General features: G+C 44.6%; 1 protein-coding gene across 1 annotated transcript in view; it reads left to right on the forward strand.

Annotated features, from left to right (window-relative positions):
• Nucleotides 1-10,955: 10,955 nt before the first annotated feature.
• The window catches only part of ARHGEF25 (Rho guanine nucleotide exchange factor 25), a 91,742-nt gene continuing 88,683 nt past the window's right edge, over nucleotides 10,956-14,014 (forward strand). Inside the window, exon 1 of the mRNA XM_061614683.1 lies at nucleotides 10,956-10,982. Within this exon, the coding sequence (XP_061470667.1) occupies nucleotides 10,971-10,982 (12 nt within the window). The 5' untranslated portion in view covers nucleotides 10,956-10,970. The remainder of the gene's footprint in view (nucleotides 10,983-14,014) is intronic.

Below are 14,014 nucleotides of genomic sequence, written 5' to 3' on the forward strand. Positions count from 1 at the left end.
AGTTTCCTGCGTGTCCCACAGATCCCTTTTATCTAAGCTGCTTGGGCCGAGAGAGCACTTAATTTTTTAATTTGTGTTACTTAATATGCCTCTGGTTTATTCATTTGCACAATAAGAGGTGTCTAGAAGATGACATACAGGCACATAATGGAAGATTTGGGTGTCCAGAGTAAGAGAGGGTCTGAGCCACAGAATTGTGGAAAGGGGGATGTCACAGGGAAATGTCATTTTCAAGAATTTCTAAAACAGATTTTTTGCCCCATATTTTATTTTTCCTTCAGTCTCTGATAACTTAAGCATTCTCAGATCTTGAAGGGGGGGAAAGTGTCTTAACATGGCAATCCTGTGAACCCTTAAAGCAGGGATGGGGAACCTGTGGCCCTCCAGATGATGAGGAATGCTTGACTCCTAGCATCCCTGTTCACTGGCAATGCTGGCTGGGGCTGGTGGGAGATGGGGTCCATCATCATTGAGAGGGCCACAAATTTCCCATCCCTGACTTAAAGCCTCATTGAAAATAGGGAGATTTAGGATTGGACTACATGTCTTATGCAAGGAGGGAGCAGGAAAAAATAGAAGCATTTTTTTAAAAAATGTTGATATCCCATTTAAAAAACTAGAACATAAACTAAAAGACCTGGCTGTTTGGATAGGAGGTGTAACACTGTTTCTTTTATTGCACATGGAATATGATTGGTACAGTTTGGATCCCTGCGACTATCTGCTTATTGCCCTAAAAACAAAAAAACAAAAAACTAATTTCTAGGTCTTGATACACATTTCAACATAATTTTCTGCGCTCCCAGTCCATTGCTGATTTGCTGCTAAATATGCTATTTCGGTGTGTTAAATTGCTGTAAGCGTACTGTTGTGTCCTCTTAAGATGGTTGAAGGACATGGTGCAGGTGCCTCTGGAGTAGAGTGTTAACTACTACCCTCCTCCTCCTATGGCTGGGGCTAGTGGGTGCTTGCTGAGGCCGAGAACACAACAAGGGGTACATAAAGCTGAGATTTCCCATTCATGGGGGTCAAGGCACAAAAGGGCAGGATGGAAGACCAGGGTTGCTGGGAGTGATACAAAGTGACTATGCCTGCAAAGGTGCTGTATCGGGTCAAGTGCTTTTGCTCCTGGCTTATTAAAGGGGCAGGGTGTGGGGTGCAACTTTATTATTTATTTATTTATACCAACGCCTTCTGGCCGAAGGCCCTCAAGACGGCTTACAACCCCCCCCCACAAATATAAAAATACAATATAAAATATATCAGTAAAACAATACAATTTACAAACGTTACATAACTGCTCTTAGGCTAACAATGTAAAATGCACGACGCACGAGCATTGTTGAGCAGAAGTAGTTTGGGGTGCAGATCTGTTTGGAACTACTTTGGCAAAGACCAGAATCTGTGAGGCTGCGGTATTGTCAGTGTGGAAAAGAATGGGTGGGAGGAAGGTGTGTCTCAGCGGCTGGGTGTTGTTCAGTACGTGGCTTGCGGGGAAAGGCTGGGGACTTGGCAGACCTAAGAAGAAGAGTTACAAACACCTGTCCCCTGCTGCCCAACAACATCTCCCTTTTAAATGTGGCCATCCTCCATTAGCCTTATGAGACAAACATCCTGAACTGGCAGCCTAGTGGTGGCCATGCAGTGTGGAATTCCACACACCCTCAAAAGTCATATTTAACATGCTCCGTACAGGGAAGGGGGAACTGTGGCCTTCCAGATGAGGAGGAACCACAAATCCCAACAGCAGTAGCCAGCATGGCAAATGCTGAAGTTGGAATCCAGCAACATCTGAAGGGCCACAGGTTTCCCCATCCCCTTTTCTGCATAAAGTCTTATGGCAGCCTTCCCAAATCCAGATGTTTTGGGCTACTATCAGCCTCAGCCATGCTGGCTAGGGCTGACAAGAGTTGTTGTAGAAAACATCTGGAGGGCACCAGATTGGGGAAGGCAAGCTTATGGGATAACTGCTTTTATATTGGTTCTCGCACCATGCAAAAAGCAAAGAAGGACAGCAGTAGTTTTATTCCCCCCCCTTTTTTTGCAGTTCTCTTTTTTGCAGTTGCCATGTGTAAGCAGTACAGAAGATGAATGTCAAAATGGGAGTTCTGATGATTCAAAATGCACATGCATTTGGCTCAAGAATTTAGGAGATACTATTTCTGTGCTAAGCCCTACGTATTATTATTATTTGCCTGCCCTTCACCAGTAGGTGCCAGGGGCAGGTTACAAAATCTAAATACAATATTATTTATTGCAGCTTCATATAGATGTTCAATAGCAAGGGGGACAAAATAGAACCTTGTGGGACACCACAGGAAAGCTTTCATGGTGTTGAACAGAAGTGTCCTGTAACTAGTTTCTGGAAACATCCCTGGAGGTAGGAGCCGACCGCCGAAGTACAGTCCCCCAACCTGCACCTCCCTGAGCCACTCCAGAAGGATACCACGAGGAATAGTATCAAACCTGCTGAAAGAAGAACAAGCAGGGTTGTCCTCTCCCTCTCTCTCTCAACAAATTTCATCGACAAGGTGACCAAGGCAGTTTCAGTGGCATGACTGAACCTAAACCCAGACTGAAATGGATCCAGATATTCAGTCTCCTCCAAACATGCCTGAACCTGGATTGCCACCACCTTTTCAAGGTTAGGGATGTGATTTGTGTCTTATTTTGTGTGGGATACATCCAGTTAATCTTGTCTGATGCGTTGCATTCACAGATGGGTTTATGTAAATGAATAAACATATGAAAACTGGAGCCGTAGGGACAGGAGATGAGACAGCCACCATGCTGAAGGGTTTCTGTCTTGGTGAATAGCCCAAGCTCAGGTCAGGTTGTTGAGCAGTGAGCTGTCTTAACTGCATCTGTTGCTCTGCTTTGAGCAGGTCTTCATTATGTTTATCAGGTTCAGGATGACTTCTCTAATTCCATACAGCTCAGGGTACCTGTGCTATATTGCTATATGGGGCTGGATCAATGAACTACCTGCAGTGCAACCCTATATCTGTTTACTCAGTGGAGCTTATGCCCAGGTAAATGTGCCCAGGATTGCAGCCTTAACCTATTGCACTAGGTTAGGAGTGGGGAAACGTTCTGATCCAGCGGCCAGATAATCTCCCCTCTCCACCCCATTCCCTTAGGCCAGCTATGGTGACCAGTCAATCATTTGATGCCATAATGACAACAGGTGACTGACACCTGTTAAAGCACAGAGCTTTGCACAGCAATTCCCAAACATTCACCAGTCAGCAAGGGGCATACAGCAGAGAGTGGGTAGCCAGGTAGTCCTGCAGAACTCGCAGACAAGGCATGACAGAAAAGGCCAGTCTCCTGTTCTTTGTTTTTGCCTCATACTAACTCTGTCTATCAGGGCTGGGGAAGGTCAAACTCATTTTTTGTGGTGGGGGGGAGAGAGAGAATTGGGCAGGACAAAAACATGGGCATCCCATTCTCTCTCCCCCCATGCATACACCTCTACATGGAGGGTCCATTCTTTAGTGTTAGAGATAGCGAGCAGCCATTAATAAAGCTATTTCCAGGAAGTGCTTGATTCTCTGGTTTATACATACATACATACATATATACACACAGACACAGAAAATAAATCTAATCTAAACCACAAAAATCCAGCAGCTTGCTAATCGTAAAGTGGGAAGAGACTTCAAGCATCATGTGGCCCAAGCCCCTCCCCAGCCTTTCCTTATAGACCTGTAATGAAGTAGAGCCCACTTTCTTTTGAGGCCATCTGATCCACTGAGAAATATCTTGTCAGAAAGTTCTTTGTAATGTTCAAGATTCCCCTTTCTTGTAATTTGAACCCATTCATTCCTGTCCTACCTTCAGAATGAGAGAAAACAAATTTGCTCCATCCATTCCGATATGGCTGTCATATCCTCTCTTCTCCAGGCTACACATCCCTAGCGCCTTCAGCCTGTCCTCCATAGGCTTTGGTCCCAAGCCTCTCACCATCTTGGTCTGGACATGTGATGTAAGCAGCAATTTTGTTGAGTGATATAACAAAAGAGTAGAGGTTAACAACAGGTGCCTAGCAACAAGCGGGTTAGCCTCACAAAGAAAGCTGGGGGGGTCGGTAAAGTAGGTAGTAGGCCAAGCCTTCCTCTAGTGAAAAATGGAAATGGACTGCCTTCAAGTTGATTCCGACTTATGGCAACCCTATGAACCGGGTTTTCATGGTAAGCGGTATTCAGAGGTGGTTCTACCATTGCCTTCCTCTGAGGCTGAGAGGGAGTGACTGGCCCAAGGTCATCCAGTGAGCTTCATGGCTGTGTGGGGATTCAAACCCTGGTCTCCCAGGTCATAGTCCAACACACTAACCACTATGCTACACTGGCTCTCTCCCCTAGTGCAGGGATGGGGAAACTGTTTCTTTTCAGGTGGTGTTGGATTCCAACTCAGCCTCAGCCAGGAGAAGGACCACAGGTGTTCCCCCCCCCCTCTAGTGACTAGTCAGTGCATCCAAGAACCAGGAAGGAGTCGATCTGAGGCATCTCTTGAGGAGGCAGGGTTCCCTTTTTCTTTCCTTATTTTTTAATGTCATGAACACTGGAAAGGACAAGGCTACAGTCCATTAAGAGGTTCTCATACTGGAGGTAACCAATGACTTACAAATAAAAACAGCAGAAAATAATAAAACAATTCAACAATAAAGTTGCTTAAAAGCAAATGGGAAAGTACTTCTTTAAAAAAAGCTAACAGTGTCATAATAAAGACAGTATGGCATCTGTACACGAACGCTTCCCTGAAGTGTTTTCATTGCCCACTGAAAGGCAGCCCACAAGGGAGCGACTGGGCCAGGTGGGCTCCCTTCAGAAGGAAATCCCATAACAGCAGTAACTGCAACTGAGCAAGCCTCTTCCTGCCTCTCTTCTGAAGGCACGTGTCCCACTTTCTCCTTTTCTCTAGGGCAGGGGTGTGGAACCTTTGCCCTCCAGATGATAATAGTCTCCACATCCCATTAGCCCCAGGTAGCATGGCTGACTGTCAGGGATGAATGGAATGCAGCCCAACAACATCTGGAGGGCCTGATACAATGGAGACCTCCTGAATTTTTTATTTCTTTTTCTCCTTTTAGAGCAGGGGTAGGGGAAACCTATGCCCCTCCAGATATTGTTGGACTACAAGTCCCATCATCCTTAAACACTGGCCATGCTGGCTGGACCTGATGGGAGTTGGAATCCAACAACATCTAGAGGGCCACAAGTTCCCTATGCCTGTGTGAGAGCAAACCATTACAAGGCAAATGCTAAATAGACATGTGCTTTTACAGGTGCGCAGAACACGGAATTTCAATAGATGTGCCTTGGTGTGCAGGGGGTGAGAAAAAAAAGCTCCCCTCCAATTGCCCCTATTATATAACAATTAGAGCATGGATGGGAAACCTGTAGTGCTCCATATTAATGATGGACTCGTAGTTCCCATCAGCCCCAGCCAGCATGGCCAATGGTTGGAGATTATGGGACTTGTAGTCCAGCAACATCTGGATTCCCCATCCTTATATTAGAGATCCAAGTGCCTTTCTCTCCCTCTGCCCTCTGATTTTTTTCTTTTGTTCTGTTAGAAAGAGAAAAGAAGGTAAACATGAACCCAAAGAAAATGGTGGCTGTGTTGCCATTGGCATGACCCGTCTAAAGATCAAGGCATGAACACAACCCACTTGTGGGTCCTGGCTAAATTGTTTGGAAGTGTTTCTATATTGTCTTTTTAATTGGGGTGAGATGAAAAAGGTTGATAAAGTTACTACCAGCTTATATTATTAACATTAATGTTATTAGAATTCATTACCTGCCCTTCACCCAAAGGTCCCAGGGCGGGCTACAACAATTTTAAAATACAAATAGTAAAAAACAACCTGAACAACATCACAGAAAACAGGATGGGTCCTAAAAATATACATCTCAAGTGTTGAAGGCCAGGGTAAAGACATATATATATAGACATATATATCCCTCCCCTCGTCCCTCTCCATCACAATGCTCACATTTTTGTTAGCCCTAATGAATTTGCTTGACAATGGGTCCAGGAGAGTCAACAGGTAGCGCTCCTTTACATTCAAGACAGTCTATAGCAATCAGTTCTGTACATAATGTATTACCTACATAAACTAGTACCATGAAGTATGGAGACAGCCACTAGCTAAATGACTTGTTAAGAAAAAGGAATAAGATTCATGGAGGAGAGTTGTTTCAACAGATATATTAGCCATGATCTCTAAATGGAACCTCCGTGTTTGGAAAGAGGTCAGCTTAGTAGATGCTGGAGGAAAGCAACAGACGAAGGCCATAGCCTACGGCCATTGCCTACTGCCATTACAAAGACAATGCTAGACAAAATGCAGCTTTGTTGTAATCTAGCAGGGCTTGTATTCTACCTTATCTGGTATTGTTTTGTCCAAGATGGGTCAAAATTAAACCCAAACTTCAGATGCACTGATCTGACTTAAACACAGCTGAGAGATGTGGGGGTGGGACATCTGGTATCACATTTAAAGCAGCTCTGTGCACTTCCTGTAAAAGTACAGGAACCAGGAAGTTATGCTCTCTCCTGGCCTTTAACAAGTGCCCTTGGAATTTTGTCACCTAGGCAGTTTTCTAGCTTGCCTCCATGGGTGGGTTGGCCCCGCTTATGGTTCATCTGTCTCAAATAAGAAATGTGTTCTTGCATGTGTGGGGAAATGAAGAATTCAAAAATTGCCTCAGCAGATTTCAGACCAAGGCCTGTCTACTGAGCTACCTCCAGCAGTGTGCAACCCAGGTTCCCCAGGGAACCTCACAAGCAGTGCAAGACAGAGATTAGTAGTCAAAGTCTGCTCACGGAGGTTCCATTTTGGCTATTGTGCTTTATAGCCTGGCTAGACCAAATGTCCGTGAATGCAGGGCCATCACCATATCCTGAGGCAATGAATCGACTAAGTGAATTATATCTTGCATGAAGAAATAATACCTTTTATTTGTTGTTTCTTGGAACTGTTGCATTGGTTACCCTGAACTTCTGAAACTGATAGAAGTGTGTAAAACTATGCATGGAATGGAGAAAGTGGGAAAAGTTTTTCTTCCTCTCTCATAACACTAGAACTCGTGGACATCCAATGAAGCTGAACGCTGGAAGATTCAGGATAGACAAAAGAAGGTACTGCTTCAAACAGCGCATAGTTCAACTATGGTATTCATTCCAAGAATTAATAGCTACTAGCCATGATGGCTATGCTTTGCCTCCGTGGTTGGAGGCAGTATGCATCTGAATACCAGTTGCTGGAAATCACTGGAGGGAGAGTGCTCTTGTGATCACGTGGCTTTCCCATGGGCATCTGGTTGGCCACTGTGTGACTTAGATGCTGGACTAGATAGACCACTGGCCTGATCCAGCAGGATGCTTCCTATCTTCCTGTGTTCTTTTGTTCTTAACTGAAATTATAGCAAGTGCTGCTGCCACATCCCCTGTGTGGCTTCAGCATTAAAGCAGATTTAGTTCACAATCTGATGCATTTTTACTTAAGCATAAGCAGCACTGAGTTCATTGGGGCTTACTTCTTTGTGGCTGTGGATAGGATTGGGATGTACTTTATTATTGACCCTCCCAAGGACTCCTGTGTTTCAGAAACTATGTTGCTACTTCTGGGATTTGATGTAAATACCCTTTTTTTAAAAAGTGACATGTGTAGAACTCCCTTGCCATTTATCTTCTTTATGAATAGCTTCCTATCAGGCATCGCAAAGCGATTTGCAAAACAAAAACTTATGTAAAAGAACTGCATATATAAAAGAATATGTAAGAGAACACGAGATAGTTGCAGTATTTAATTCTCTGCACAAAAATGGGAGAAAGAAGTTGTTAAAACTAAATGTAATAGCTTTGTTTATTAGTGAATCAGTGTTGATATTAGGATAAGTCTCTTTTTTGTGTTAAGGGTATGTACAAAAACACTCTTTCTCCTTACTGAGCATGGACAAAGGGGTAGTGGCTCCATTTCTGGGCTCTTCCAAACCATTATAGATTGGGCTCTTGTTTTCCTTTACAAGTGCAAGTGACTATGGCCTCCAGACTGTCACTATTTTGCAAGAGGGATTCAGGCGCAAATCAGTATGTATAGTTTGCACAATTAAAGTAGAATACAGCACTCTGTTGTCCTAAGCACAACAAATCCACTTTTTTAAAAGGATGTTGTAGTTAGGAAAATGATGGGGAAATCCACTGAAATTTTTGGATGAATGAATTATTCATGGGAAGACATATAAAGCACCTGCCAGCAAATCAATAAACAGACTGTCAGGAGAAGCCCTCAGGCTCTCTTGGAACAAGCAAGTTTGTGCCCAAGCCCAGCTGTTTTGTTCCTCCTTGCCATCCTGATCTTGAGAATAAGGTTTAAAAATCAAACAGGAACAAACCGGAGGGGTGGAACTTCAAAAAGCTTATAAAATCTTACTCATCCCTTTCACAGCAGAACAGAGATCCTGAAGTCTTGGCTCCATGGCACTTTTCCCATCACTGCATTGGAAAACCATGTGGATTGCCTGGGGAAATGCCATCCATCCAAAAGGGATCCTCTCTTTGTGTGTGTTTAGGGGAGGGAGGAGGGAATGAGCTGGCTTCTGGTCCACCTTTTGGTACTCACTAAAAAGTGGGTGATACATGCAATGTAGGCTCCAGGCAATGCTTTACAAAGATAAAGCAGGACATGATAAGATGTTGTGTTTATGATGTCAGTGTTGATTTCCCCCCCTCAGTTTATCTGGTCGCTTTAAATGGTTGCCCACTTCTCTAAGGGCCCCTCCAGACAACCTTTTTTATTGTGCATTCATGATGATTTGCGTTCATGATGGTATTAGATTTTATTATTTATTTATTCATGTGTTTTTTTATTTATTAAATTTATATCCTGCCCTTCCTCCCAGTAGGAGCCCAGTGCAGCAAACAAAAGCACTAAAACACTGCAAAATATCACAAAAACAGACTTTAAAATATATTAAATCATTTTAAAAAACATGTTAAAACCAACATCTTTAAAAACATATTTTTAAAAAAAAGCTTTAAAAGCATCTTAAAATGTAATTCTGACACAGATGCATACTGAGATAAAGTCTCTACTTAAAAGGCTGGTTGAAAGAGGAAGGTCTTCAGTAGGTGTGGGTGTGACATGTTGGTAATACCCTGAGAGCAGTCGCTCCACCACATTTTGCACCAGCTGCAGCTTCCGGACCAACCTCAAGGGCAGCCCCACATAGAGTGAATTACAGTAATCCAGCCAGGAGGTTTTCAGTGCATGGACAACAGTGGTCAGGCTATCCTGGTCCAGAAACAACCAGACCTGTCTTACCAGCTGAAGCTGGTAAAAGGCACTCTCAGCCACTGAGGTCATCTGGGCCTCTAGCAACAAAGATGAATCCAGGAGCACCCCCAGACTATGAACCTGCTCTTTCAGAGGGAGTACGACCCCATCCAAAGCAGGCAACTGACCAATTATCCAAACTTGGGAACCACCAACCCACAGCACCTCCGTCTTGTTAGGATTCAGACTCAGTTTATTGGCCCTCATCCAGCCCACCACCGAGTCCAGTGCTTGCACGGCCTCTCCCAATTCAGATGTTACCGAGAAATAGAGCTGGGCATCATCAGCGTACTGCTGACACCTTGCCCTAAATCTCCTGATGACCACTCCCAAGGGCTTCATATAGATGTTAAACAGCATAGGGGACAAGATGGTACTGTAGTGGAATTTCTCCCCAATGGAGTTCTTGTCCAGGAAAGACACAGAGGCAGTCTGAAGCTTACAGCTGTTTATTAAGGAGTCCCTGCTAGCGTGTGCTATGGCGGAAGACTGCCTTCTTTCCCTACATCACAAGTTTTTATAGGACTGTACAAGGTATAGTCACGTGTCCCAAGGTAGCCAGTAAGGGGCTTTACCTGTTTCCCACTTCCACCTGCCTGCGTGATTCGTCAGGTAATTCTCCATCATAGGGATGCAAAAATGCATGTACTCATCTCTTATCTCTTATCTATCCTGTCTTGTCACAGCATCTGTCCCCATCCATCTCATCTACATGCTAATACCAACGACCCCCAGAGGTGGAGTTTTCCACTTCAGTACCCTGCGGCACCCCACAGCACAACTGCCAGGGGGCCAAAAGACAATTGCCTAATGCTATTCTCTGAAAATAACCCTGCAGATAGGGTTGGAACCACTGTAAAACAGTGCCTCTAATACCCATCTCACAAAGTTGGCTCAGAAGGATACCATGGTCAACGGTATCAAAAGCCGCTGAGGGATCAAGTAAGAACAACAGGGCCGCACTCCCCCCGTCCTTCTCCTGATAAAGGTAATCCATTATGGCAACCAAGCTCAATTCAGTCCCATAACCAGGCCTGAACCCAGACTGGAATGGGTCAAGATAATTTGTTTCATCCAAGAGTACTTGCAAGTCAAGACTTTCCTCTTCTCCCAGGCATTTTAGCATGTGTTTTAAATTGCTTTTTTAAAAAATGTGTTTTTAAATTTGTATATTTGTTTTTAATGTTTTTAATTGTTGTAAACCACCCAGAGAGCTTCGGCTGTGGTGCGGTATACAAATGCAATAAATAAATAAATAAATAAATTGCTGCACCACAACCCTCTCAATCACCTCCCCTAAAAGGGGAGTAGTTGTCACAACCCATTGGGTCCAGGGTGGGCTTTTTCAGGAGCGGTTGGATCATCACTTATTTCAGGATGGCTGGAACCACTCCTTCCCACAATGACACTTTGACCACACCCTGAATCCACTCGGTCAAACCCCCTCGGCAAGCTTTAATAAGCCAAGAAGGGCAAGGGTTGAGAGGACATATTGCTGACTGCATTGTCGCAAGCACCTTGTCCACGCCATTAGGCTGCATCAACTGAAACCGATCCCAAGAAGTTGCAGCAGATGTTGAACTGGACACTTCACCGGGTACTACAAAGATATAGATGGGGCATCAAGATGGCTATGGAGGTGAGCAACTTTATCCTCAAAGTGCCTTACAAACCATTCACAGTGGGCATCTGAAGAGTCTAACTCCATTTCCTGGAGCGGATGTCAACAGACCCCTGACATGATAGTGTGAGGTTGGATATGCGATCTCACGTTCAATGCCATTTGTGTCTGCAAAAGTTTTGGGATGGAGATACAGGCTTGTTTTCAATCAGTGCATGTCCTGTAACTTCCTAGTGACATCCTTCAGCTTTCTATACCACAAATATTTGGGGTGAAGGATGTCCCACTTTTGTTGTGCTATAGTGCAAGAATGCCCTCCAGATGGCAATAACACTGGGGAAGCATTGCAGAAAAACTAATGCAGCAGAATGATGTGTAGACAATCCAAAATAGATCCACCACTAATATACGATTATTGCATCAATGTCATGTTGCAGAATATACCCACAAAAGAACACCAGTCTGAAGGGCCCTTAATTTTTCACCTATGAAGGCAACATTTGTGGACTCTGCCTTTATTGCTCTAGTCTCGCTGAGGGTAGAGAAAGACTTACTATTCTGCTGGTTCCAGTTTGTCTCCACCTCTCTTTTCTGAAAACGAGGCACACGACACTAGCCATACCTCGCCCCCTTTTACTGTAAAACCTGGTGGGATCATCAGCTTCAAACAGATTTTGCAACTGATTGACAGATCAACCTGTTGCCCATCCAGGTGAGGTCAACGGTAACGCTTTGCTGTAGGCGACTAGTATGCTCACAGCCTGAGGCCAACCGGAATCAAGGTAAAGAGAGTGTTCTCTGTAGACCTGCTGTGGTTCTTTTCTACCAGCAGGTGGAGCCATGAAGTCAAACAATCTCCAGCACTGGTGCATGTGTACAGGACTTGCAGGGTGGTTGGGGCCCAAGGACAAAACAGGGGTACTGGCTCTTCCCCCCACCTGACAACTAAAAGTGTGGACGAAGTAACATGGGGGGGGTACAGCAGTAAGCTTTGCTGAAGTCGCACAGATTGGGAAATTGTAACACATGGTGAAAAATGAGAACAAATCCTTTCCGTGTGAAGAAAAAACTGGGCTGGGCGCCTGGCTGCCCATCCGTTTTTTAATGGTTTTGTAGCACTGTGGACTCCCAAAGTCAGCAGCTGTCACTGAAGGCAGAAACACTCTAGTCATCATCCTTACCCCAGAGCTATTTTCTGATGCCTGCAGGCCTTGATCTGTGCAAACCCCTAATGTCTCCCACTGCGCTCACACCCACACAGACAGCCCACCACCTCTAGTGTCTTGCCATTGCTTTGCAAACTGTGTGCCTAGTCAGGCTGGCTATTTTTAACCTTCGGATGCATCTATTTTTATACCTGCTCCCTTTGTGCCAGGGGCTCATGGGCAATGCTGATCTGGAACGGCATTTTGGAAAGGCAGTATAGGATGGGCATGTAAACGAGCATCCAGACCACTTTGTTGCTGTGTTGAGGGGGGTGCCTGATTGGGGGCTTCTTGGAAAGAGGAATGTTCCAGTTCCCTTTCCATCTCCAACCCTCCCCCCCCGCGCTGCCCCAGACTGCAGCTGGCTCAGTCTCAGCTGAGTCCCTCTCCTTTGGAGGGGGGGGTGTTGATCCTTGTGCTTTCCCCATATTTGGCAATTTTTCTTCTGGAGCACAACCCAGGTTGGCTCCAAAACTCTGGCACAGTCCTCATAAGCTATGTGCATGGGTCAAGATCTTTCCAGCAACAGAGTTAGACTGAGAGACATGGGAAGGGGCTATGATTAAACAGGAGCTTCTTGGGAAACAGTTAAAATGTACTACATTCTCACAATTCAGGCAGACATGGACACAGATTCTCTCCTCTGTACATTCTAGCTTGACCTACTGCTAAAAGAATCTTCTTCAGTATAGGAAACATTTTTCTTATCCTGGAAAGGATACCACTGCTCTTGACTGCTTTAGAACAGGGTTGCTACTTTCCTATGTTATGATGAGAGACTATTAGATGGGTTTCTGAGCAAGAGCAATGCCCTTGAAGCAATACCTGGAGCAGGCAAGAAGACAACTGCAGTTCTCACAGTGGGGGTCTCCAGGGAATTATCTGGGCCTTACTCCCTAGAGCACTGACTTAAACAATGGTTAATCTGGCTGTGCCTGTAAAACTTCTCTATAATTGGAGTTGAGCTGCTGAGGAATCAATGAAGCCTACTTTGAGAGTGAGGCCAAAAAACAGCATGCTGGATTTGACAAGATTCTTGGTCTCAGTAAAGACTCCGTCTTCTGAAGTAGTGTACCACTGCACTGGGGTGCTGGGGCCAAAACTGGGGGAAGTCACCACTGTAATGCCCTGCTTCTGGTTTCCAGAGGCACATTATTAGCCAGTGTTCAGAACAGTATCCTGGGCAAGTTTGTCAGTTCTTCTCCGATTTGTAAACCAATTCTGTGTTGGTTTTTGTTTGGAAGGAAGTTCCACTGAATGCGGTGGAGCTTAACTCGAAGTAGGCACACAGGGTTATAGTCACAGAGAAAGATTGTGGGGGGGAACTGGGGACCACATAACCTTGCACCCTGAGGTGGATGAGTCAGCCTTGTCATTTTGGGCTATATCAGATGTGGGGGAACCTTTGGTCCTCCAGATGTGGCTGAATGACAACTCCCATCATCCCTGGCCATTGGCCATGCTGGCTGGGGCTGATGGGAGTTGTAGTTCAGCAACATCCGGAGGGCCAAACGTTCCCCATGCCCGGGCTATATTACTAAAGCATCCTGTTTATGGCTCAAGTCTCCTTACCCAAGACCTCTTCCACAAAGCTATTGCCAGTCAGAGTAGAAAATGTCGGGGTAGTAGATGAACTTAAAAAAAAAAAAAAATTTTATTAAAATTTAAAGAAACATACAGAAAGATATAGAAAAACGTAAAACAAGAAATAAAACAGTATCAAGGTTACCAGCCAAAAAATACATAAATAATAAAGTACTTGTTGCCTAAGTTAATTAGTGTAGTAGATGGAATATTGACTCTATATAAAAGCAACTACTTGCTTTTTCATACCCAAGTGCCTGC

This window comes from Rhineura floridana, chromosome 3 (genome assembly GCF_030035675.1).
Source record: "Rhineura floridana isolate rRhiFlo1 chromosome 3, rRhiFlo1.hap2, whole genome shotgun sequence".
NCBI lineage: Eukaryota > Metazoa > Chordata > Lepidosauria > Squamata > Rhineuridae > Rhineura > Rhineura floridana.